General features: G+C 37.1%; 1 protein-coding gene across 13 annotated transcripts in view; it reads left to right on the top strand.

Annotated features, from left to right (window-relative positions):
* RIMS1 (regulating synaptic membrane exocytosis 1) overlaps positions 1 to 24,086 on the top strand; it is an 851,235-nt gene that overhangs the window by 646,718 nt on the left and 180,431 nt on the right. For 12 of the 13 annotated variants that reach the window (XM_026507096.4, XM_044387122.3, XM_044387119.3 and 9 more), the window contains exon 1: positions 18,962 to 19,061. The exons of the other annotated variant lie outside the window; for it this stretch is intronic. In XM_026507096.4, the coding sequence (XP_026362881.1) occupies positions 18,962 to 19,061 (100 nt within the window). Of the gene's footprint in view, positions 1 to 18,961; positions 19,062 to 24,086 lie in introns of those variants that run through there. 13 annotated transcript variants of the gene reach the window in all.

The following is a 24,086-nucleotide window of genomic DNA, read 5'->3' on the forward strand; positions in this document are numbered from 1 at the left end:
ACTCACACACACGCACACATCCACACACAAAGGGATGAACCTTGAGCTCTAGTGGGCTTGTCTCAAAATTGAGGTCAATTATCACATGTTTTCATAGTGAATGCCATATTGCTTTTGCCACTTGGGGAAATTTGGGCATCTTTTGTCTCTTAGCTTATAAATATTAATAGTATAAATCTCTTTTCAGAAGAAAAAGAAAAACAGTGAACTAATTCTTGCTTACAAGACGGCAGTTGAATATAAATGAAATGTGTAATGTGACCCATTGGGGCAAGTCCTAATAAAGATTTGTGCCTCAAGGAACTGAGTAGAGAGGTCTGAGAATAAAGAAAGAGACAAAGACAGTGCTAGTGTGGAGAAGAGAAAGAAATGGCACCAGTTCTGAGAAGAAACAGAGAAGCATTGCGGTCTTGATCAGGGCCGTTAAGCTACTGACACTTAACAAGGAACTTAAAGTGTAAATCCTTAGAGCCAGTTGGAAGCAGAGCCTGACATTGGATAACAGGATTTCCTTTTTTATCCCCTCCCGCTTACTGACTTTGAATAAACTCAGAAAATACAACACAAATTGATTATACCTTCAAACTTTTAAAGTACTCTGTGAATGGCTTCTGAGGTCAACCTGTATAACAAGGGCTAACTGGTTTGTTTGTAACTATTACTGCTAGGCAGTATTTAGCAGTCCTTTTAGGAGCATGTGATATCTGGATTACTCTAAGAAATGATACCTGCAAGGGTATCAAATAAGACTATGGACCTTTAATAGCAGGTGTGAATTTTCCCCCTCAAGACAAAGACAATTTCCGTGGGCCAGAGTATAGGTTTTAGGTATTGTGAATAATTGACTATTAAGTTTGGGGACCTAACAACTTAATCATTGGGGAATCAGGAACAGGAGTTTAGGAATCCTTGCAAAAATCAGGTACTAAATTCTTTAAATATAAATGTAATTCTTTATATTATTCTTTAATCATCAAACTAAAAATATTGGGAGTATCCTCTTTGTGCTCCAATAGTACAGTGCCTACTGCTCACAGAACTTTTAATTCTGACCGTAAGCTACTGATTTACTTGTGTATTTTAACAGCAAGGAATACATTTTATATCCTTTTGGTAGTCTTAGTCCTTCTTCCTATAACTTAAGAGGGCTTGTAATTAAAAAATTTGGTCAGATTTATTTATGTGTTAATTTATGTGTAACATTTACATGAATATTGGATGATACACATGATATTAAACAAAATATCTATAAGAACCTATTGCATTCCAAGCACACTGCTAGGTTCTAGAGGTACAGTGATTAAGTAAATAAATACACACAGATACATAGCCATGGTTTCTGCCTTCATGAGATTTTTTTATAGGCTATTCAGAGGACTCTTACTGGGCACTTTATAGAGAGATGGGTTGTACCAAGATAAAATCAGGTTCTTTGCTAAGATTTGGCTACAGATATTAAAAAAAAAAAAAAAAAAAGTGACCTAAAAACAATTACTACTTAAAAGGGCTTCATCTTCAAATGACTGCCCAAACCTAAGTATTTATTCTTCTTACCCTATGAGATTCCATAAAAGTGAAGAAAAAGGAAGTGAGCTATGAGCAGACGAGATGTTTTTAGAAGATGGGAAGTAGTAGCCTACTTTTAGCAGCTTTATTTATTTATTTTTTACTTCAAGTTTTTATTTAAATTCTAGTTAGTTAATATATGTGGCAAAATTAGTGTCAGGTGTAGAATTTAGTAATTCATCACTTACATATAGCACCCAGTGTCCATCCCCCACTTAGCCTATCCCCCACCCACCTCCCTCCATCAACCCTGTTTGTTCTCTGTAGTTAAAAGAGTCTCTTATGGTTTCTTCCCTCTCTCTCTCTTTTCCCCTTCCCCTATGTTCATCTGTTTTGTTTCTTAAATTCCACATATGAGTGAAATCATATGGTATTTGTCTTTCCCTGACTGACTTATTTCCCTTAGCATAATATACTCTAGCTTCTACTTTTAGACTTATGAGGTTTCCAAGTAGACGTGTGGCGGTGGGGGAGATGGCTTGACTTGCCCTGAAGCACCTTACAGAGGCTTAAGACCCAGATGCCAGATTCTGTGGAGCAGGAAGTGAGAAGAGAGCTTCCGACTGGCCGGTCCATTCAACATTTGTTGACAGAGCAACCGCATCACAGTTTATTCTCCTTACCATTCCCTCATCCTCTCTCCCCCCTTACATGCAGCAAAAGCAGCCCCACCTTGAATTCCCAGGTAGAATCAAGAAGAAATCCAGTGAACCGCCTGAGCAAAACGCAGAGATTCTGGAGTTGTTGCTCCGGCACCCTTACAGCTTCATGCTGAGTTCCATATGTTGTTTACCCTAAAGTGAAGGCTGCCAGCTCACAGGCTCCATTCATTCACAGATGTTAGAGACACTTTTAGTGTCCACTACAGCAGCGTGGCTAAAAAGACCCACGTGGAAATTCCCACCAGCTACACACAGAAATCCAGTCAGTAGTCAGTTTAAATATGAATGAACAACAAAGGCCACAAACTATGAAGAACACCAGCAGGAGGAACTAAAAAAAATCAAGATAAATGAGTAGACCCGAAAAATAAGAAGTTAATTCAAGAGCAGAAGGGAGAGCTTAGAAACCAAACAGGATGAAATGCTACATTCCTGGTCAGGTTTGACACATCTTGAAATGCCTAAGCCCCCACCCCCAGGGCAGCTGCCTCACCCAACACACTGATGTTCTGTGTAAAATATTTTTTGAAAAATTAAGGATGTTAACTAAGCTTAAATGGAAAGCTCTGGGTACCAAAACCCGTAACACTGAAGCACTTGGGCAGAGATACCTGGACAAGATACGAGACTATACAGCCACACTCAAGATCACAAGCTTGTCGCAGGTATGAGTTGATTCTCCGAGCCAGGAAGTAAAATAACCCGATCTGAGACATTAAAATAACAGCTGACGCAAAGCCTAGAAACTCCTTTCAGTCCAAAAACAGAGGTAAACGTGAAACTGACCCATGAGGAAACACAGAGGAGCTCAGAGGATGAGTCCAGAGGTCATAACTGCGAAACACAGGAGGAAGTTCAACACCATTAAAGATGCCAAGGAAAAAGGGAACAATCTATAAGCTTTTGGAGGTGAAGAAATGAACTAGGTCATCTACACAACAATAAGAGTTAAACTGCCCTAGACTTCCCATCAGCAGTAGATTCTAGACTACAGCTGTTCAATGCCTTTAAAGTATATGGAGCAAAACTGTTTGAAACCACAGTTCTGTGCATGTCTAAACCATCAATCAACTCCCAAGTTCTCAGGAAACCTACTTTGCAATCTCCTTCTGAGAAAATTATTTAAAGATGTATCACTCAAGAGAACTGAGCGTAATAATCAAGAAACTGGGACAAATGAGAAACAAGAAATAGTGGAGCTACCCCAGGAAACTAGTGCAAAGAAATCCCTGAATGACATTGTGTGAAGAAAGCAAGCTGTAAAAATTAAAACCAGAGACCATTTCCAGGAGGCTCCTCAAAGAAATCTTTATTAAGGATAATGACATGGATTCTAAGAAATATCCAATGACATTATTGACCGGGTAAGGAAAGGAACAAACACTGAGAAAAACAGAAAAGAAAAAAAAAAACTGTTAAGGAAAATCAAGTTTCAAATGTGAAGCAAACAAAAATGTGACATCATTCTGGGGCGCCTTGGGTAGCGCAGTCCTTAAGCGTCTGCCTTGGGCTCAGGGCGTGATCCTGGCATTCTGGGATCGAGTCCCACATAGGGCTCCTCCGCTGGGAGCCTGCTTCTTCCTCTCCCACTCCCCTGCTGTGTTCCCTCTCTCTCTGGCTGTCTCTCTGTCACATAAATAAATAAAATCTTTTAAAAAAAATGTGACATTATTTTATTAATTGTTAGAACCCATTTAACTATTAACTTAGGCACATTTTCCTCTGAGTGAACATGAACCCTGATATTTCATCCCTAGAAAAGGAAATTTAACTTCTTCTCATTCTTTTTACTTGGTTCTGGGTATATGTAATAATATTGTAAGTTCCCTTTACTGTTTTTCAATTTATAGAATAAGCTCCCTTCCACATTGAATACTTATATATGTTTACATAATTGAATATAAATATTTTGTCTATGTCAAAATAAAGTTAAAACTGACCAATATGGGGGTGAAAGGATTTGGACAGGGGAGAAGTGCAGGTAAACATATGAATATTCTCATCTAGAATGTTCAAAAGTAAAATAGCCTGTTCAAATTTTAGGACAAGAAATATAGGATTACGTAAAGTATAAAAGGAGAAATAGAACTGTTGTCTTTTGAAAGCAAAAGTATGTAAATAAAGTGAGCTAGGGTCTCTAATGAGAGGCGCCTGGGTAGCTTAGTTGGTTAAGCATCTGCCTTGGGCTAGGGTCCTGATCCCAGGGTCCTGGGATCGAGTTCCGCCTCGGGTTCCCTGCTCAATGGGGGAGGCTGTTTCTCCCTCTGCCTGCCGCTCCCCCTACTTGTTCTCTCTCTCTCTGTCAAATAAATAAATAAAATCTTAAAAATAATAGTCTCTAAAGAGTTTTAGCCATAGGTATTATCTTAAAATTAGAAAGCAGTAGATAATATCTCCAATAAAGCAGTCAACATATAGAGGCAAATTATTTTTTAAAAATTAGAGTGCTTTGAAGAACTAAGGAAATAAATATTTGAAAATAAGTTTGAGAAGTGGAATTGATAGTGTGGGCAGAACGGACGTGAGGGGAAATGAATTATTGTAGCTATGTATCAAACCCTTATTTATTTTAATTTTCATCATGTGCATGCATTAATTTGATATCCATTAAAATAGGAAAACATAAAAAACTGCTACTTAAGGTCCCCTTCATTAAGTTGCAAATGACCGGTTTTGGTGTTTTCTGGGGCCTTTCATAAATAACATTTTAGCTACCAGAACTTCAAAACAGCCATAGATCCAAATAGAATTATAACAGCATCGGCTTCTCTTTTACCTTTTATTGAGTTTCTACTATATGACAGGCACTTATCAGGCTTTGGGAATATATGATTAGAATATAACCCCTGCCCTTAGTGAGTCTCTCTGAAGAACCCACCTCATTTCTTTTGTTCTGTTTCCTATTGAGTACTTCTGGTTGGCCCATTTCACACAGATCTGATGAACACACTTTTATAGACCTCTGCCTCCACTTCTTAACTTTCAACCCAATGCTTTCTCTAACATCTTCTTTAATTCACCCTCTTAATGCATGCAGAGGAAAGAGATTGCTGTGGGACCAGCAATTGGACAGGATGACATTAAACACCAAAGCCCAACAGTTTTACCTGCCCTGGTTTTCTTTGATATTACAAAGGACAGCAATGAGAATTGTCACAAAAGAGAAGGGAGACTACTGTGTGGTATTGCTGAAGGGAAGATAAGTTTCTTTCTCCCTTTCAACTGATGAAAGAGGCATGATTTAGGGTGTTACATGCTACCATTTATATGCCTTACAGGTATTCTGAGAACTAATTTCTTCTTACAGTGGATATGGAATGGACATTAGCTGTTTTAACCACCTGTGCAATTTAAATCTTGGGAAGAGATTGAGAGGACACAAATAACTCTGTGTGTGTGTGTGTGTGTGTGTGGTCTGAGCTAACATGCTAATTCCTAATTTCTAAGAATATGCGTTAAGTAAATTTTGGAAATCATCATGGCGAGAAGCTGGCTTTTTCAGAGTTACAATTTCTGCCTAATATATAACTACTAAAAAATCGCCTTGATTCTAAAACAAGCGTTGTGATTAAAAGGAAATTCTATAAAAAGAAAAGAAATGAAGTCTGTAAATCTAACGTGATTATACCCAATAATATTTCTCCTAAAATAATCCATAGCTGGAAATATTAGTCATTTAGTTACATCTGAAAGAGATTCCTATTCTTGAATCAGGAGAAACTAAATTAAAATCTGGGCTACATTTTCAAAAATAATCACACAAATTTTATATGTAATATATGCTTACAATTTTAACATAGAATGTTTTAAAAGATTTATAACTAAAGGTCATTTTAAGGGGAAACATTTATACTTCAAAGTACATTTAGAAAAAGATTTGATATTGAAGATTTTAGTGCCACTATTTTATCTCAGTAAATTGTTCTTCAGTATCCTTTTAAAATGCAGAATCATACTGCAGTGTTTTTAACCCATTTTACCCAGTGAATGAAAAGGTTATTCTTACTTTTGGTTCAATTTAACAGAATAACAGAACCTTAGACCTGGAAGAGACTTCAGAAGGGGAAAAAAAAAATCTCTCCTTTCACACACTGTTGAACAGAGAAAGAGACATTATGGGTCTTGAGGTCTGCCTGATTTCCCTGCCCCTGAAGCCATTGTCTCTTTGTAGCTGGAAGAGCTTGGAACTCATATAGTCCCTACCTCCAGCCCAACATTCTGAGGACTAGCATTTAGCAGTCCAACTACTTGTTCTGTCTGCAGTCTAGACCCAGTCCTAGCAGTCTGGCTTCTAACATATTCCTGAGACCAGGCACTAGATTTTTGCCATGTTTTGGTTATGTCCCTGGATCCAATTCTGCTGCCCAAGTCCCTCTAGAGCTAAAACTTTGCCTTGCCCTCACCAATCCCTGTCCAGAAATTAGAAGCTGCAACTCTAGATACCGACTTCCCTGATGCCAACTGCCATATTGGAAACAGATATTACCTTCTATATCATTCTTCTTCAAACATTGTTGTACCGGTATTTCTAGTTCTTATTGCTATTCTGGATTTAATAGTTATTGCCTATAACCATCTTCTTTGAGTGTTTTGTTCTACTACCTGAGCTCAACTTCTGTAGTGTGGTTTTTTGTGGTTTTTGTTTTGTTTTTCCCTTTAAGCAACTGTTCCATGCCAAAGGGCAGATTAATTTTAATTCTAGTAAACTCTTCTGAGTCTGAGATAATAGTGTATACTTTTCCTAGGGCTGCCATAACAAGATACCACAGACTTGATGTCCTAAACAACAGAAACTTATTTTCCTCATAGTTCTGGAGGCTAGAACTCCAACATCAACATATTGGCAGGGTTGGTTTCTTCTGAGATCCATGGGAGAAGGTTATGTTCCAGGCCTTTCTCCATGTAGATGACCATCTCCTCCCTGAGTCTTCACATTGCCTTTCCTTTGTGTGTGTCCAAATTTTCTCTTCTTATAAGGATACCAGTCATATTGATTAGATGGTGTTCTAATGACCTCATTTTAATGTTTTTTAAAGATTTTATTTATTTATTTGAGAGAGAGAGCGCTGGCAGTGGGGGCAGAGGGAGCAGGACAAGCAGACTCCCCTCTGAGTGCAGAGCTCACCTCAGAACTCAAGCCTACCACCATGAGATCATGACCTGAGCTGAAATCAAGAGTCGGACACTTAACCTACTGAGCCACCCAGGTGCCCCAGGACCTCATTTTAATTTAATTATCTCTCTATAAAGTCCCTGTCTCCAAACATGATTACATTCCCACTTGGGTTGAGGACTTTAACATATGAATGGGGGACACAATTCAGTTCATAACAGTAACATTTATAGTAGGAAAGAGACCAAGTCTTCTGTACATTTGTGTGCATACATGATAAATACTAATGTTTGGCATTTGTCTCCATTGTTTTCCGTTCATAAAAAACATAAGATCATTAAGAATCTTATTGAAGGGGCTCCTGGATGTCTCAGTTGGCTAAGCATCCAACACTTGGTTTCAGCTCAGGTCATGATCTCAAGGTCCTGGGATCGAGCCCTGTGTAGGGCTCTGTGCACAGTGGGGAGTCTGCTTTGGGATTCTCTCTCTCCCTCTGCCCCTCCCCCCCCAAAGTAAATAAATAAATCTTTTTTAAAAACGAATCTTATTGAGTAGTTACTTTATGAGGAGAATTGATATCCAGGATCATGAAGACACAGTTTTAGGCACAGCCAGAGACCGAACACAGTGGGTTTATTTCTTAACCTCTGTAAGCCTCCAGTTCTGTGACTGGGAATAACTGTACATACCCCATGAAGTAGTTGTAAAGATTACAGTAGATAATGTGGTATGGCCCTGTGTACCTAGAACCTGACACACAGCAAGTGCTCAACAAATACTTTTATTTTGGGGTGCCTCAGTGGCTCAGTCGGTTAAGTGTCTGCCTTCAGGTCAGGTCATGATCTCAGGGTCCTGGGATCAAGGCCGGAGTCGGAGTCGGGCTCCCTGCTCAGCAGGGAGTCTGCTTCTCTCTTCCCCCTGCTCTTGTGCTCTCACTTGCTCTCTCTGTTTCTCCCTCTCAAATAAATAAAAAATCTTCAAAACAAAACAAAACAAATGCTTTTATTTCAATGATACCAAGTAGGAGGTATAGATAATACATGCTACAAAAACTCAGAGGGAAGCTAAGGTTTCATGGTGGAACTGGGATAGAGTTTGGGCAGGAAGATTCAGTGTGGCATTCTAGTCATAAAACTTAGCATGAACAATGAGAGACATACACAGTGTTCTGGGAACAGTAAGCTTACAGACTTGTGGAAGAAAAAGAGCCTACAGGTTACAAATCATGGGAACAATTTTAATCCCAGTTCTTTCAAGAATTGAGTTACCTTGGGCTAGCGAATGAGAGGGATGTGTTATATCAGTGATCCTCATCCCTGGGCATACCTTAGAATCCTCTTTAAAAATTAAGAAGCACCAAAGGGGATTCTGATTTAGTCATTGTGGAGCCATGCCCCAATTTATTTTAATGTGTGCAGCTAAATTGAGAGCTACAAGACTAGTTGAGTACACTTTATAATCACTTGAGAAGCTTCCTACAAATGGTAACAGTGGTTAAGCCCCAAGCACAGAGATTCTGATTTAATTGTTCTGGGTTGTGGCCTGAGCATTGTTAATTGTTTCTCCAGGATCTCTTATGCTAATTCCAGTGTGTAGTCAAGGTTATGAATGGCAGAGCTTGACAGTCTTCATTCAAGGGCTTTTCCAGATCTCAGCCCTGACCCTTTATAAGTTACGAAGTGCTGGTTCTTCCAAGAGAATTTTAATTCTGTGTCATAATAGGAGAATCCCATTTTTATTTTATTTTTATTATATTTTTTTAGTAATTTTTTATTATGTTATGTTAGTCACCATACAGTACATCCTTAGTTTTTGATATAGTGTTCCATGATTCATTATTTGTGTGTAACACCCAGTGGAGAATCCCATTTTTAAAAAGTTGCTTATTTATATGGGCATGTCTTTGACTGGAAAAAGCATCCAAAATGACAAAACTTGTGATCCGAAATGACTCCACTTACGTTTTGGGGACAGAATAAAAAGTTGTGTGTATCCAGATACATTTTAGAACTCTGACCCAGGTACCTTAAATTTATGTTCTGACAGACTAACAGGTGTGAATTCTGTGGTCCGACTGTAGTGCTTAGGAGCCCACAAATGAGAGAGGGATTGAAGAATAGAAAAGTGAACTTGCAAATGTCTCGGACAGAAACCGGAAGCCATGCCTATGTAGAGACAATAGATAGGAAAGTAATTCTTGGAGTCTAGAGTATCATACAAATGTGAGTAATTATTACTGTCCTCATGGTTGTCCCAGTTGGGTTAGTGGGAAAACTCTTACAGATTGAGTCATTTCATGGAGAATGAAATCCAAAACCCAAGCCAAGCCTGCCGGGGCTCAGTGTAGCACCAGCTTCTCCTCACAGAGTGACCTTCTCCAGCACTGTGCTCTTCTGGAATAGCATCTGCACCCTGCCCTTCACGCACACCATAGACTTTTCCATCTCTCTTCTTTGACATTTGATGTTCCACCCTTTTAAGTGCCTTCCTATCTCTAGTCATGATTTAAAAACTAAGACTCAATTTCACTTCCTTTATTGTTGTCTTGAACTACCTAATTTTATTTTTAATGTTTTCAATTTCGTGTCTTTTCCTGAAGGAAAGTGATTGTAAGTGTAAGTAAAGCCTTTACATAGTGCTTTATGCTTAGAGTGATAGTTTATAGTTACACACGTAGAAATGTGGTTGTTGGATTCAATTGTGCACTGCTAGATCTTTCTTTATTTTTTAAATTTGTGGAGCTAATTACAAAAGTAAGAAACTAATAAATTGTGTATTTGAGTAGAGAGAAAAGATGTACCCAAAAGTATAGCTAAGGATAGTTGAGTTTGAAAAAGGGTAACTCTTCCTGTCTTCTAATTCTTGGTGCATCCCTTTAGTTTATTGATTTAATGATTGTGCATTTGGTAAAAGTACTTCAACCAACAGGTACCTGTGAATACTGGATGGCTAGAAATTATTTACTTTGTATCTTGTGTGATTACAGCTTACTTTTCTGTTCTCAGAATTCTATTTCTTTAGTTATTTTTAGTAATTTGGACATTACTTAATTCTTTGAACTGTGAAAAAGGAAACCGTAATATTACTACCACTAGATATTAACTTAGTGTGTATTTTAATGAAAGAGAAAAAATTCAGTTATCCACAGAAGAAATTATGGAGTGAATTACAGTAAAGAATTGCTGTTAGATTTAAAAAAGGAATAAGACAACATCAGTAACATCGGCCATAGTAGTGAAAAACAAAAACAGTTAAAGGAGAACTGACTAATAGCTGAGTGATCAGAAAGAAGAGAGCTGAAAATTTAATTGGTATAATCCCCCCAAATTCTAGATTAGAGAACAGTTTCTTTGGGAATCCATGAATTAGGTTAGAGATTAAGAACTTTTGGGAAACCATGAGGTACATTAAGTATCATCATCCAAGACCTTGTATTTTTCAATGAGTTAAGGGGCTTGGGATAGTGATTGGAATTGCTCAAACTCATTCTAAATGGTTGGAATCAAAATTACATAAGAAATTGTAGCCTAATTAATGAGTAAACTGTCAAATTTATTTAATAGCCAGAATCCTTACCTCTAACTGATGTATTTGTGTTTAGTTTATAAAATACAATTGCATCTCAAAGAGTTCTTGGCAGAATAAACTCTTTATGATGGATATGGGTAAGTATTTATTACTATGGCAGGTTTATAATGTAAAAATTGGAAGTTAGCTCAGTTTTCTGATTAAAGGGCACTGTTTAAAGGAGTACTATGTAGCCATAACACTTCTATTATATATTCTCATATTTATTCATAAAAATATGTTTGTGATGGCTGAGAGGAAGGCATTGCTGATCGTATATATACTATATTGTATGTTTTTGAAAAATTATTTATATAAGTCCACAGAGAAGGAACTGAAAGGAAATGTTGATTATACTTACATCTAAATGGTAAAATAAGATGCATTCTTCATTTATTGTCTTCTTTATATTTTTAAACTCCTACCATAAACATATTCCTTCGTACTAATTGAATTTGGATTTTCTATTTACTCTTTATTCCTTTGCTTTTCTTTTTCTCCTTTCATGCCTTCTATTAGATTGATCAAGTTATTTTCTGAACCTATTCATTTATTTTGGAGCTTAGGACACTATACCTTTTTTTTTTCTATCCTTTAATGCAAACCTTAGCTTTTCAATACAATACTTAGTTTTAACAGTTTTTTTAGCAAAATCTGAAAGTCCTCTAGAGCCCTCTATGAAGGAGGACTTTAGCATGCTTTAACTTTCTTCCAAAATTACTGTTTTCTTTCCATCCTCAACATTACTGTTATCTGGAACAGGACCAGCTTGTTCTTGAGCATTCATGCAAATAAATGTTAATATTATTTTATAGTTAATACTTAGATTTACCAACATGTTTAGCATGATTTACTGATTTCATTGCTTATAATTACTTTCTGTATCTCCTTTTTTTTTTTTTCTGCCTTCAGTTTTCTTTTTGTCAGAACATATCTTTTATTAATTCTTCCCATGAGAGTCTGGCAGTAGTAAAATACCACTAGTTTATCATTTCTTGAATGATATTTCAGTGGAGTATATAGCAGAGGCTTTTTCTCTTCCACAGTTCCCTGTGCTTCGGAAATAACAGGGGTGCCGCACCTTTCAGGCAGCAATCCTGGGAGGTTGACTGGAGTTGCTTTGAGCCCCATTAACTGGGGGAGCTTTGGTCAGGGGCTGAGTGTTCTCTCCCAGCAGTACAGGGCCTCGCGGGGGCAGCCGCCTCTACCAGCGCCGGGCCCCCTGTCAATGGATCCAACAGCTTCAACCACTCGCCTCTGTGCTTTCTGCAGGTTTCAGCTCTATACCTGTCATATTTAGGCTTTATAGCATAGTATTTATTGTCTGAAATTAATACTGTACTGTGTTTGAGTAGAGGGAGGATTTTCTGTGTGTTTTACTTGGGCCTGGAGTGCACATATGATTTTCAAGAAGACATTTTTAAAAATTAATTGAGGAAGGAATAAACAAAACAGTAGTACCGTGGTCCTTTAGTCATAGTAGAAACCAGGGAAAATACCGCCCTTTTGTGTGATTTGGTTGGAAATTTAGTTGAGGTAGAACTAAAGGAGTTTCCTCTTCTGGGAAATCACTGGTTCTGATTTGTTTTGTTTAATTCTTGAAAAGTTTTAAAAGTACTTCTACCAAAACAACAACAAAAAGACAACAAATGGATACAAATAAGTAGAAAAGGGAAATGGGGTATAGAAATAATGACGTGGAAATGCAAGTTTCTATATAGCATTTAGTTAATTAGCTTGTACATCATGTAAGTGATCTCTCCTTGACTTTGTGCTTTCTTTACTAACTCGCTGTTTGAAGTCTTATCATATGTGGCATAACATTTCTACTTAGCCTTTTTTTTGGTTGTTTTCTTAGTGAGGAAATAGCTTATGTCCATCATTGTAGGAAGCTAGGTATTTGGGCCGCAGGATAATAAAAAAGTCACCATTACTCACTAGATAGCATTACTTGAATTGTATCCTATAAAGACAAATAAATATCCTTTAATGGCTTGTGAACTTATAAATGAGACTTTAAACTGCCAATATATCAAAAGGAAAAAGTAACCCAACATACCATTTGAAACTACTTCCTGTTTATGGTTCTATGGCTGCCTAAGCTAAAGAAATTAAAAACAAAACTAATTTCCACTGCAAAAAACCTATAAATAGAGAAAAGATAATGTTTATTTAAAAAAGCATAACTGAGGAACTCCTGGGTGGCTCAGTCCTTAAGCGTCTGCCTTCTGCTCAGGTCATGATCCCAGGGTCCTGGGAGATCCAGGGGGATTGAGACCCACATCAGGCTCCCTGCTTGACGAGCCTGCTTCTCCCTCTCCTTCTGCCTGCTGCTCCCCCTGCTATGCTCTCTCTCTCTGTCAAATAAATAAAAGCATAACTGAGTTTGCATGAAGAGAAATCTCCAAGAGTCAAAAAAGAAAGGAGAAAGCGAATCCTGAAGTATATAGGGTGATACTTCAGCAACACCTCTGGTTGAATCAAGACTTGTAATGTCTTGGGTTTAGGTTATTAAACAACACAGGGCCACCAGAGGCAGTTTCACCCTTGTAAGAAGCAGGTAATTGGAACGGACGTCTGTGTATAAGACCATCACCCTCAGAGCGCTTCCCCCAAAAGAAAGGATTAATATTAAATTTGACACAGCTCAGATAAATGAGCAACGTTTTTCTGTCTGAACCCTGGGTGAAAAATCAATAAATTTCTTGTAAGGAATTGAAATCTTACTGTGTTCCTTAGGTAGATTTTGTAGACTGAGTTTATATTGCCTGTATTATGATTTAATCCCAGGACAAGAAATTAACATTAAATTTGGTCCTTGGCCAGTGATACCTCATTCTATAATACCTTTCCTCTCTAGCTTCAAGTTCAAAAGCCTTCCCATTTTGTTATAATCGGTAACATAAGTTACAAAGAACAGACAAGTGCTAAGAAATGGCACTCAGCCAATATTTTGTTTTTGTCAATTGGATTCTTTTTTCTTTGAGTGTGTTTTCTATCTTTTACAGAGAAGTGCAGTAATGGCTAAAGCATTTGCACCACGCTATAGGCTGAAATGGTCAACTTTTGATTATCCTTTAAATATCTCAGCACCATGAAAAGCACTCAGTTTCATGTTCTGCTTTGACAAGTTTCCTATACAAAATGTCTAGTATCAGTCAGAGGGTATGAATTGGAGAAACATTCTGTGGTCGGTGAGTCAGGTTTACAGAGTAATCACTACCCTTAATCCCAACCTACCTTTACCTTCTATTTCTCTCTTTAATCTCCCTTTCATTTCCCACTCATCTTTTCCCCTCATCTCCTTAAAAAGGTCCTTTCTGAAGTGTTCCCTACTTCACCCTGGCCCATATCCTTCCACTCTCTGGCATTTTGGCATATGCACTATTCTGATACCCAGTATCGACTCAGTTTCTCCATGTGCTTGGTTCAGGGTCTGGGAGACCTAGGTCTCCCTAGCTTAGAAGATCAAGGCAGGTTGTACTGACCAGTTCTCCTTGAAAGATCCTTTTCATACATGCTTGTCCTCTAACACACTCTGAAACAAAAAATAGTAATATTCGTAGGCTGCTTACATTCATTTATATTGTAAATGGTTTCATTACCACAGCTTGAAATTCCCATACCTGTATTTCTGAATTTCAGAGAGTTTTGATAGCAACAAATTCTTTGAGTATTTTTATTCTTTCAAACTTTTTCAGGGTAGGCATTTTATAGACAGAGTGTCTTACAGTATCCCACATAGCCTTGTAGGAAACCTATAAATCCTGTGACAAGATAGATTGCAGCCTTATGACTCAGGAAATTGCAGGTGTAAAAGTAGCTCTCAATCCTGGGTGGAAAAAACGTTAATTAAATGTATTAATTTCCCAAATCCTAATACAGTTCTTCCTTTACTTAGGATGGGGTTACATCCCAATGAAACCATCGTTAAGTTGAAAATGCATTTAATACTTAATATACTGAACATCATAGCTTAGCCCAGCCTACCTTAAACATGCTCAGAACACTTACATTAGCCTATAGTTGGGCAAAATCATCTAACACAAAGCCTATTTTATAATAAAGTGTTGACTATCTCACTTAATTTTGAATACTGTACCTAAAATAAAAAACAGAAGGATTGGGTACAGAATGGTTGTAAGTGTATTAGTTCTAAACACGTGGCTGACTGGGAGCTATGTTCACTGCCCCTGCCTAGCATCATGAGAGAATATCATACCTCATTTGTTAGCCCAGGAAAAGATCAAAATTCAAACTATGGTTTCTATTGAATGCATATTGCTTTCATACCATCATAAAGTTGAAAATTTTAAGTCAAACCATTGTAAGTCAGGGACCATCTGTATTTTATATATTCTCATGTCTTTAGAACTAACCTTTTTTGTTACTCCACAAAGTCCCCTAGTTGTATTTTGGATATTGATTTATTCTGTGTCCAGATAAATACAATTAGGATTTCCCGGAATATGTCATTTGGACTTTGTGTTTTGTTTTATGTTTGTTTCTTTTATTTTAGCTTAGGATCCTTCAGAACAGTTGCTTCAGTGTGATAGAATTGAATAAATGGAAGACCTCAATCCAGAAGCATATCCTTGTGAGTCAGGAAGGAAATAGTTGAGCCGGTGCTTTGTGACAGCAGAATCACAGATAGCCTGGTGACAGAGCAGGACATGGAACAGTGCCTTTTATTACAGTAACTACCCAAACAAACAACATGGTCCTTAAAATCAACTCTGAATCTATAAAACAAAATCCGGTACTTCCCTCCCTTTTCCCTTACAATATCTTAACAAATAAAATAAATAGTATTCATAATGCAGCATTTCTCCATCTAGTATTTCTGCAAAGCAATAATAGTTTTAACAAGTGTGCTGCCAAAAATAAGTGTGGCCAATGCTAACTTTGGCCAGAATTTCTTTAATTAAGGACTTCTCACCACCTTTAAAGGTAATGTGCATTGGGATTGTTCTAGAAAATAATACAATACACGATGTGTATCAAATACATTCGATCAGGGTACCTTTCATTCTGAACCAGCCATTAGTATTTCTGTAAACTGGTGCCCTGAGGTCAAGGCAAGGCAGAGCCATGCTAGAGTCTCATGAAAGACCTCAGCCTGTAGCATCCTATGCATTTTACGTGGTGTAGATTCATTTGCCTCAATCATGAACCACCAAGAACAGTCTTGTACTAGAAACTAGGTAAAAGTTAGTTCCCGTACTTAAGGATGTTGTGATCTAAAGCAAGATTAGCTTTGATTATTACTGTTATTTTTAAATTCAGATGCTTACTCTGCCATGGACTAGATATGTCATTTATTATATCTAAGCCTCAGGTTCTTCATCTGTAGTTAAACCTTCAAGGAAGAGACCTGGTGTAGCTCTTTTTTCTCTTACCTCTAGCACTTAGTATATCCAAAGTTCAGAATTTTTGCTAGATGAAAGAAATTATGAATGCATGCAGGGATCAACAAAACTTTTGAGAAATAATAGAATAAAGTCCAATATGGAGCTCTCCTATTAAGACCTGAAGGGAAGTGAAAAACAGTGAAGAGAACCGCACGGATTGTTCAGTCAATGAAAATGTCTCAGAAGAGGTATGTTGAATCTGAACTTGTATTTATGCCATAACTTTTCACACATACTGTATTCTGCTACTGGTTGTAAAGATTAAGAACCTCGATTTTACTAAGATGGTATAGAGTTTACACATGTATAGACTGAAAGACAGTATATTTACCCTCTTTCCCCCAGTTTGTCCTGCCAAAATATTTATACAATGCAGCGTGTAAAAAAAAAAGAAAAACAAAACAATACAGTGTGGCTCACAAAATAGGTAAAGCCATTCAGTACAGTGGCGACATGTTATTTCCACCTGGACAGTCTTCGGTTTGCAGCCCCACAGAGCCTCAGATGCTTTATTTACATCCCATCAAGAGTTTATAATGTAGACATTCCCATTACTTAAAATTACTTGATATATTCATCTCTGTGGAGGTATACCTTGTTTTTTTTTAAAGATATGATTGTGACCAGCAGGGGACATTACATAGATGAGTCAGCTATAGATGAGCAGAGATGTTTTTCAACTTTGGAAGTATTTGAAGAGAGTTAGGAAATAATATAATATAATATAATATATATATATATATATATATATATATATATAACATATATATATATACTGTACAATAAATATAAATATATTTATATATATTTATATATATTTATTGTATAGTATTTAAGTGCCACTCTCCTTAATATGTATTATATGGAACTTAGAAATTCAATACAGTGTTATTACTTCCAAGTGTACTTGTAAGAGATTTGTGTTTTGAAATCAGATTTTTTTTTTTTTTTTTTTGCATCAGTTGCTAAGACTGTGGAGAAAAAAAACCCATAATTTCCAGGGTACTGTATGTGATTAATATATCAACATTAACAGTATTGTCACTTGATTGTAATAAGTTTTATCTGTACTTTCTGGCTTTTCTGTTAGTACTGAAGTTTAATTAGAAAATAAAAATTTGGGGACGCCTGGGTGGCTCCGTCATTAAGCATCTGCCTTCAGCTCAGGGCATGATCCCAGGGTCCTGAGATCGAGCCCTGCATCAGGCTCCCTGCTCCACTGGGAGCCTTCTTCTTCCTCTCCCACTCCCCCTGCTTGTGTTCCCTCTCTCGCTGGCTTTCTCTCCCTCTGTCAAATGAATAAATAAAATCTTTAAAGAAAAGAAAAGAGAAGAGAAGAAAAGAGAAGAAAAGAAAAGAAAAGAAAAGAAAAGAAAAGAAAAGAAAAATTTGGTGAAGTGGAAGTCTTAGGTTGGTGATTTAGGAATTTATTTATAGACAAGTCAGCCTTGGTATATACTCCTGTGTCTGTTTCTATAAATGGTTGATTCTCTTATAATGCTGTTTATCCTGGTCACTTCTCCAATTTGTTTTGAAGCATATGAATATGCTTTAGGAAGTGTGAGATACATGCATATACCTTATTTTTACATTTTACAACATCCTCTGTATTAAAATCCAGAAAGTAATGTTTACTTGCAGAGTAATATGCTTAAATTAAAATACATATACCTGTTTGTTTTAATGAAAGGACTATATTATGATAGAGGAAAAATACAACTCCTTTATTTTCCCCATAAAGTAGGAATTTGCATTCCATCTGAAAGAAAGTATAGCTCTTCACAGTCTGGAAATGTGCCAGGTCACATATAGTAGGAAAAAATTATATATATATATATATATATATATAATTTGCCTTCACTAGGAAAATACAACAATAGGAAGAGGGAATCTACCTTCAATAGTTTATGTAAATAGGAAAAAAATAATATGTAAAGAATATGTACATATGTACAGAGATAAGCTAATTTCAAATATTTTTTCAGGAAGAAACAGAACATTTTTTTTCTTCACAAATCAAAGATATAATAATAAGAAACTCTCTCATTTAATTGATTTTAATAGTACTAAACAAAAGCAGAAGAGTTATGTTTTAAGAAATCATCCTATGGGCTAATGGCCATTTTGTTGTCATAAAAATCCTTTATTTAGCCCTCTCCACAAATAAGCTCACAGCGGGAAAAAGGCCACTAGTTAGAGCAATTTGGAGGATAAGTAAACAGAAGGAATGGCTAGGAGCATAGTGTCATCTGGCAGAGAGCTTATTTCCTGAATCCTGTGGATCTGGTTAAAACCCAACAGAGATGCCAATATGCTTCTCCTCAGTAAATGCTACCAGTCTCCACACCACCAGGCCCACTGAGGCTTATGTGTGGTATTTTATCCAAGCAATCCTTTGCATAGCTGCACAGTGCCTGCAATGACCTGAGTCAGTCATGCAAAGAGTCTTTCTTATGCTTACACCAATATGTTCTCTTAGCTTCCATTTTCTGCTGCTCCTGACCACGGGTTGGTACTATTGTTCAATGATGTAAGCAGAGTGGTGGAAGACGCACTCTGTGCTCTTCTTAGATAAGATCTTGAATTTGTTTAAAAGCAAGGCTGAAAATCCCCAGGCTGAATTTCTTTACAAGGTTGCTGTCATGTGTGCACCTGGGATACCCATCTCTTCAGAAGGGTGGGGAGAAGTGAGATCCGTTGATTCCGAAGAGGGAACAGTCGAGGTCCGAGGAGCAGGTGCCGGTAAGCGACAATGAGTTTGGGGTACGGGAATCCCACTTCATTATTTTTAAGAGTTGGACAGAAACCTGTATTTAACACTCCCTCTGTATCTATTTTTCCAGTGTAAATATTCCCATTTTGTGTGTGTCAGGTATGGAGTGATTTTGTTCCATTTTTTCCACAGAGCAAAGTTTCCGGCTACCAACTTTATCTACCTTCTTTTTCTCTGAAAAGAGGTGACTAGATTTGCAATGTAGCCCTAAAGATTGTAAGATGGTTAATCACATTCGTGATTTATTTTCTTGTGTAATAACCAACCCAAAAAGATTTAAAGATTAGACTGTCAATATTCTCTGACAACAAGGAAAAGCAATAACAAGTTGTTTAATCGTGCATGAGTTTTGTTTTGTAGTCAGTGTATTCCATGCTTTGCTACGTCATGCCAATACAGAGAGTAAGAATACCTGACAAATTAGAGCCATCATTGGTGGATAGTTGAGTCCAAATATAGGAAGTTTGTGTCACTTTTTCAAAAGAATGGATCCTGGGTTCTTGAACAGAGCTGAAACCCTTCCACACAGGCCTTGACCTGGACCATAGTGGCACAAGGTCAAATAGTATATATGAAGCAAACTCCAAATTGCAGTGATGTTAGGGTTTATGTGTTCTCTTCCCAGAGAAATCAGTCTGCTGGTCTTTGAAAGGTTGTAGAATCACAGCTGAGTGGGAGGCTATGAAATATATAACCCTAAGGTGGGATATGTGTGGTTCAAAATGGACAGAGTGATAGAAATGCTTTAAATAAGTAAATATTGTTAATATAAATTTCAGAATTGACAAGATAAAAATGGAAGGGTTTTCTTTTTTTACATGTGTGTGGACAGTGTCCTCAGTGACTAGCACTTGTTACTATGCATAGGATCTCAGAGTATGTGGTACCCAGAAATAAGTGAAAGGGTATTTTAAAATAAAGTTAGTATTAGCCCCTTCTCATATTGAGTCTGTATTTTAACTCTAGTTATGAAAACTATGTATACCATTTCAGAGACCTTATTTGGTTTACCAAGTATCTTTTGTTAGAAAAACAATTTGTTACCATTTGATTAATCCTCATATGGAGGCACTTTAGGGAATTCAAGATAATTATACCAAATTAATATAAATTCATGACACGGAATGAGAGGAAAATATTAGATTAATAGCATTCAAAATGACTTTATAATCTGAAATAAATTCATACCAGTTAATGAGGAAAAAAAGAAATAGGAGAAAATACAAAAAAGAAATACCTCAAAACTTGGATACAATAATAGTCACATGCAGTGAATTAAGATATTTTAATTCAGTTGGCTTAGCCCACATACGTCTATAAAGTCCATAGATTCTTACATTTCAATCAAACAAAATTATATGGTATCACGTGAACCTAGGGGAAATTGGTAAATTGGTTGTTGAAAGTTTTACTCCCCTTCCACAGATCATCTTCCGTATACTTGCTGGGCCAGCAGATCAGTCTCTAGACCATGACATTTGTATGTGTTCTTTATGACAGTGTCATAGTGAAAGAAATGTAAACTCAGCAAGGATAAGAGTTCAGCCCCATAAACAGCTCTGGAAAATCCTCACTGGCTTCAAATGTAGGAAATAGAGGTAGATGATTGTAGGCCCCTGCATCACTGTGGTTTTCCACACCAAGTCTCTAGCACCTTAACTTTGAGGTAATCCATCAAAATAATTGCAGTAACTCCTATGTAACATGGTGTAGCGAAAAGCTTTTGCATGGACGTTCAAGTCAAACAAAGTCAAGTCCAAATTCCAACTTTCCTCCTTATAAACCATGTGACCTAGGGCAAGTTAATTAGCATTTTTGACCTTCCTCAGTAATATGGGGTAAGTAATACTGATTTTGCCATATACCTAGGAGAATTGCATGAAGTAAGTAAAATTAACACAGCGCCATGTTTGGCACATAACAATCACTCAGATAATATTTATTTGTCTTTCTCTTTTCCCAGCAACAATTTGGCCAATCTTTAACTTGAGCCAGTTTAAGCATACTTGTTTGGGGTAAAGAAAATCAAAGATTCTAAATAGAGACTAAAGACATGTTCTCTTAAGGGGTTGAAAACATTCAGACTTGCCGATTTGTGTGAGGCTGATATTTTGCGGTTGATTTGGTAATGCTGAGATGATCCATGGTTCAGTATTAATTTTTTTCTTATCAGATAATTATTTTTGACAAGTATATATAATTTAATTAAATACAGTACATTTAGTTTAAATAAATGAAAGATGGTTCTTACTTCTTCCCCTATTATCATTTGATCATTTTAATCTTCTAAAACAAACTAGAAACAGTCTGCCTCTACTTTTCAATAATATTCCCCAGTAATTAGAGAAGTGTATCATTATTCATTGTTGTCTCTGGAAACTGAATGATGTTACCATGATAAAAATGAAATTTCAGGAGTGGCATAATTTCAAATCAACTAATTTTGTTCTTATCGTTGCTGTTGTTCTGAAATACATGATATGGGGTCAATAGAATAAATGTCGTGACCTAACAGAAAATGATGATTCTGTGTCTCAGTGAGAAAAATCTGTGAGTTGTGAAAGACTGTGAGTTGTGACTCTACGATCATCAAAAAACTGCATCTTTTAAAATGCTGAATATAATATGACCCACCCCCTCCAACTCCTTGGCAAAACCTATTTGGAGTTGTCCTTTTGCCCCCTGGAGATGAGCCACTATTAGCACTAGGCTGGCCATACCGGAACACTTTTGTCTGTGTTCTCAACAATCACTCCTGTACTCCTGGTTGATGCCTCCTGGTGCCAGTTGTTGTCATTGAGCTGAGTGAGATCTCTCAGGGAAACTGCAGGGGAAATGATCTGTTACACAGAGCTTGGCAGGACCATTGCCAGTGACTGATAATGGGACCAAATCATTTCAGGTGAGTTTTCTGTGGTCCACGAGCCAGCAGGGGTCTGCTTGACTTTGTTATCTTAGCCCATGGATATCTCAGTGCAGTGTCACTGGGGGGATAATAGGAGGAACTCTTCAAGCATGTGCCTGAGTCTTTTCTCTTGTGCTAGTTTTAAGGGACCACAGCATTTCATTTCGTTTCGTTTCGTGTCTCTGCCTACAGGAAGGTAACATCTTCTGTGCATTGTTTCAGGAAACGGTTAATTACAGACCTACCAGAGCTTTGGTGTTTGCTACAGTGGGAACCTCTTTAGTATAGCACAGAGCACTATAGATTAATGCGGTAATCAATGAGCATCTGTACACTGCAGAGATCTGTTTTGATGACAGCAGCACTTATGGCCTTGTTTAGTGTCACCGTTGTATAATGTTGGACACTGCAGGCTTTTTTTTTTTTTTTTTTTTGGTTTTGATTTAGAATGCAAGGACCACAGGGAGTTTTAAAATTTCTTTTGCATTTTTGGTGGATTTTTCATTGTGTTGTGAATTTGCTGCCTTTGCTAGCTAGAATTTAGTGATTTAATGCCAGTAGCATTTATTTAAACAGTCCGATGCTGCTGTTATGTTTGCTGGGTTTCTGCAGTTTCTCCTACTTCATACGTTTCACTCAGGAGCAGGTAAACTAAGCTATATTAATCTTATACATGAATGTAAAATTAATGGAATATATTGTTTAATTACCCCAAGAGTAAGATATTAAAATGCTTTATTTAGAGCCTATCAATATAGAATAAGGAATAGTTTGCTTTTAACATGGCAATTACACAAATATATCATTTTAGAATACAGTAGTGATCATTGAGTTATATTATATGAAGTTATTTTCATGTTTCATGTTTTAAGTGACTACCTGAAGTGTACATTAAATTGTCTACAATTTAGTATTTAACTTTCAACTTGATTTATATAGATATAGATATATATTGATATATATATATAAATTACACAATTCAGAAAGTATATATTTTTATTTTCTGATTGAGCAATTGTTTTCCCTGTTTACTGAATTTCACTAAAATTAGAAAGCTTCAGAACTTAATCTTCTTAAGGATAAAAAGATAACAGTTTCTGTATAGATCGTTATCTTGAAGTGTTTAGACAAAGGCTGCCAAGGCCTGGTTTCTCCTAATCGACAGTCCTGGTTTTAGAACACAGCATGGAATTGCCTGCGTTTCTGTGATGTTCAGCTGTGGATTAAAGTGAAAACTGTTCAGATATAGTGAACAGAGAGCCCAGACAGAAGAAAAGAAAGGAAAATGCAGTCTTCTGGGTCAAAAGATTTAGGTGTATGACCTTGGGTGACAGAGTAACCAAGGCCCCTCCTGGCCCTTGTTTCCAACCTCCCTGTTAGAAAAGAGACTACTGTTATTCTCAGTGTGAATGACGTAACGTTTTTCAGGTCCTTAGGATCCTCTGATGATGATTTCTGTGTAGAAAAAGACACTATTAAATTTTTAAAGGTATACATTTTTCTTAATAAAGGGAAGGAATAGAGCTCTTTTTATTTTTTATTTACAGTGTTTCAGCAGCTAAGGCTGTTTGGAAGGGAGATTATGGCTCTTTTAAATTAAGCTGGTAAATCTCTTGGCTTCGTTGTAACTGTTTTGCCAAACTGGCATTGAGCAAGTTTGAGGTGCCCTGAGGGCACTTGCTGTTAGACTCTATTCCTTTGGGGAGAGAGGGAGAAGAGGCATCTCTAGTTATGCAGCAGCAGGATAAGGTCCTGGATGCAGAGGCTCTGGGGCTCTCTGAAAGCCTGCCAGGGACAGGAGCTCTCCTGGCTACTCCCTCGCTCCCTCTCAGGTACAGTAAGTACTGCTGAGAGCAGCCGAGGAAAGCGCCTGCCTGCTCCTCCCAGCAAATGACTTTCAAGAGGTCCACTTTCTGCTGAGGACAAGCTTAAAATCCAAGAGATCAGAGGCAAAAGGAAAAGAAGCAGCCAGCCACCTTCTACTTGTAAAAGTATGAATCAGGTTGCTGTCTATCAAATGCTAGTTAACATTCATGACAAATTAAATATGTTCTTTCTAGAGGATAGAGGATTTTATTGTGAATTGAGG

Source organism: Ursus arctos, unplaced genomic scaffold (genome assembly GCF_023065955.2).
Source record: "Ursus arctos isolate Adak ecotype North America unplaced genomic scaffold, UrsArc2.0 scaffold_29, whole genome shotgun sequence".
Lineage (NCBI taxonomy): Eukaryota > Metazoa > Chordata > Mammalia > Carnivora > Ursidae > Ursus > Ursus arctos.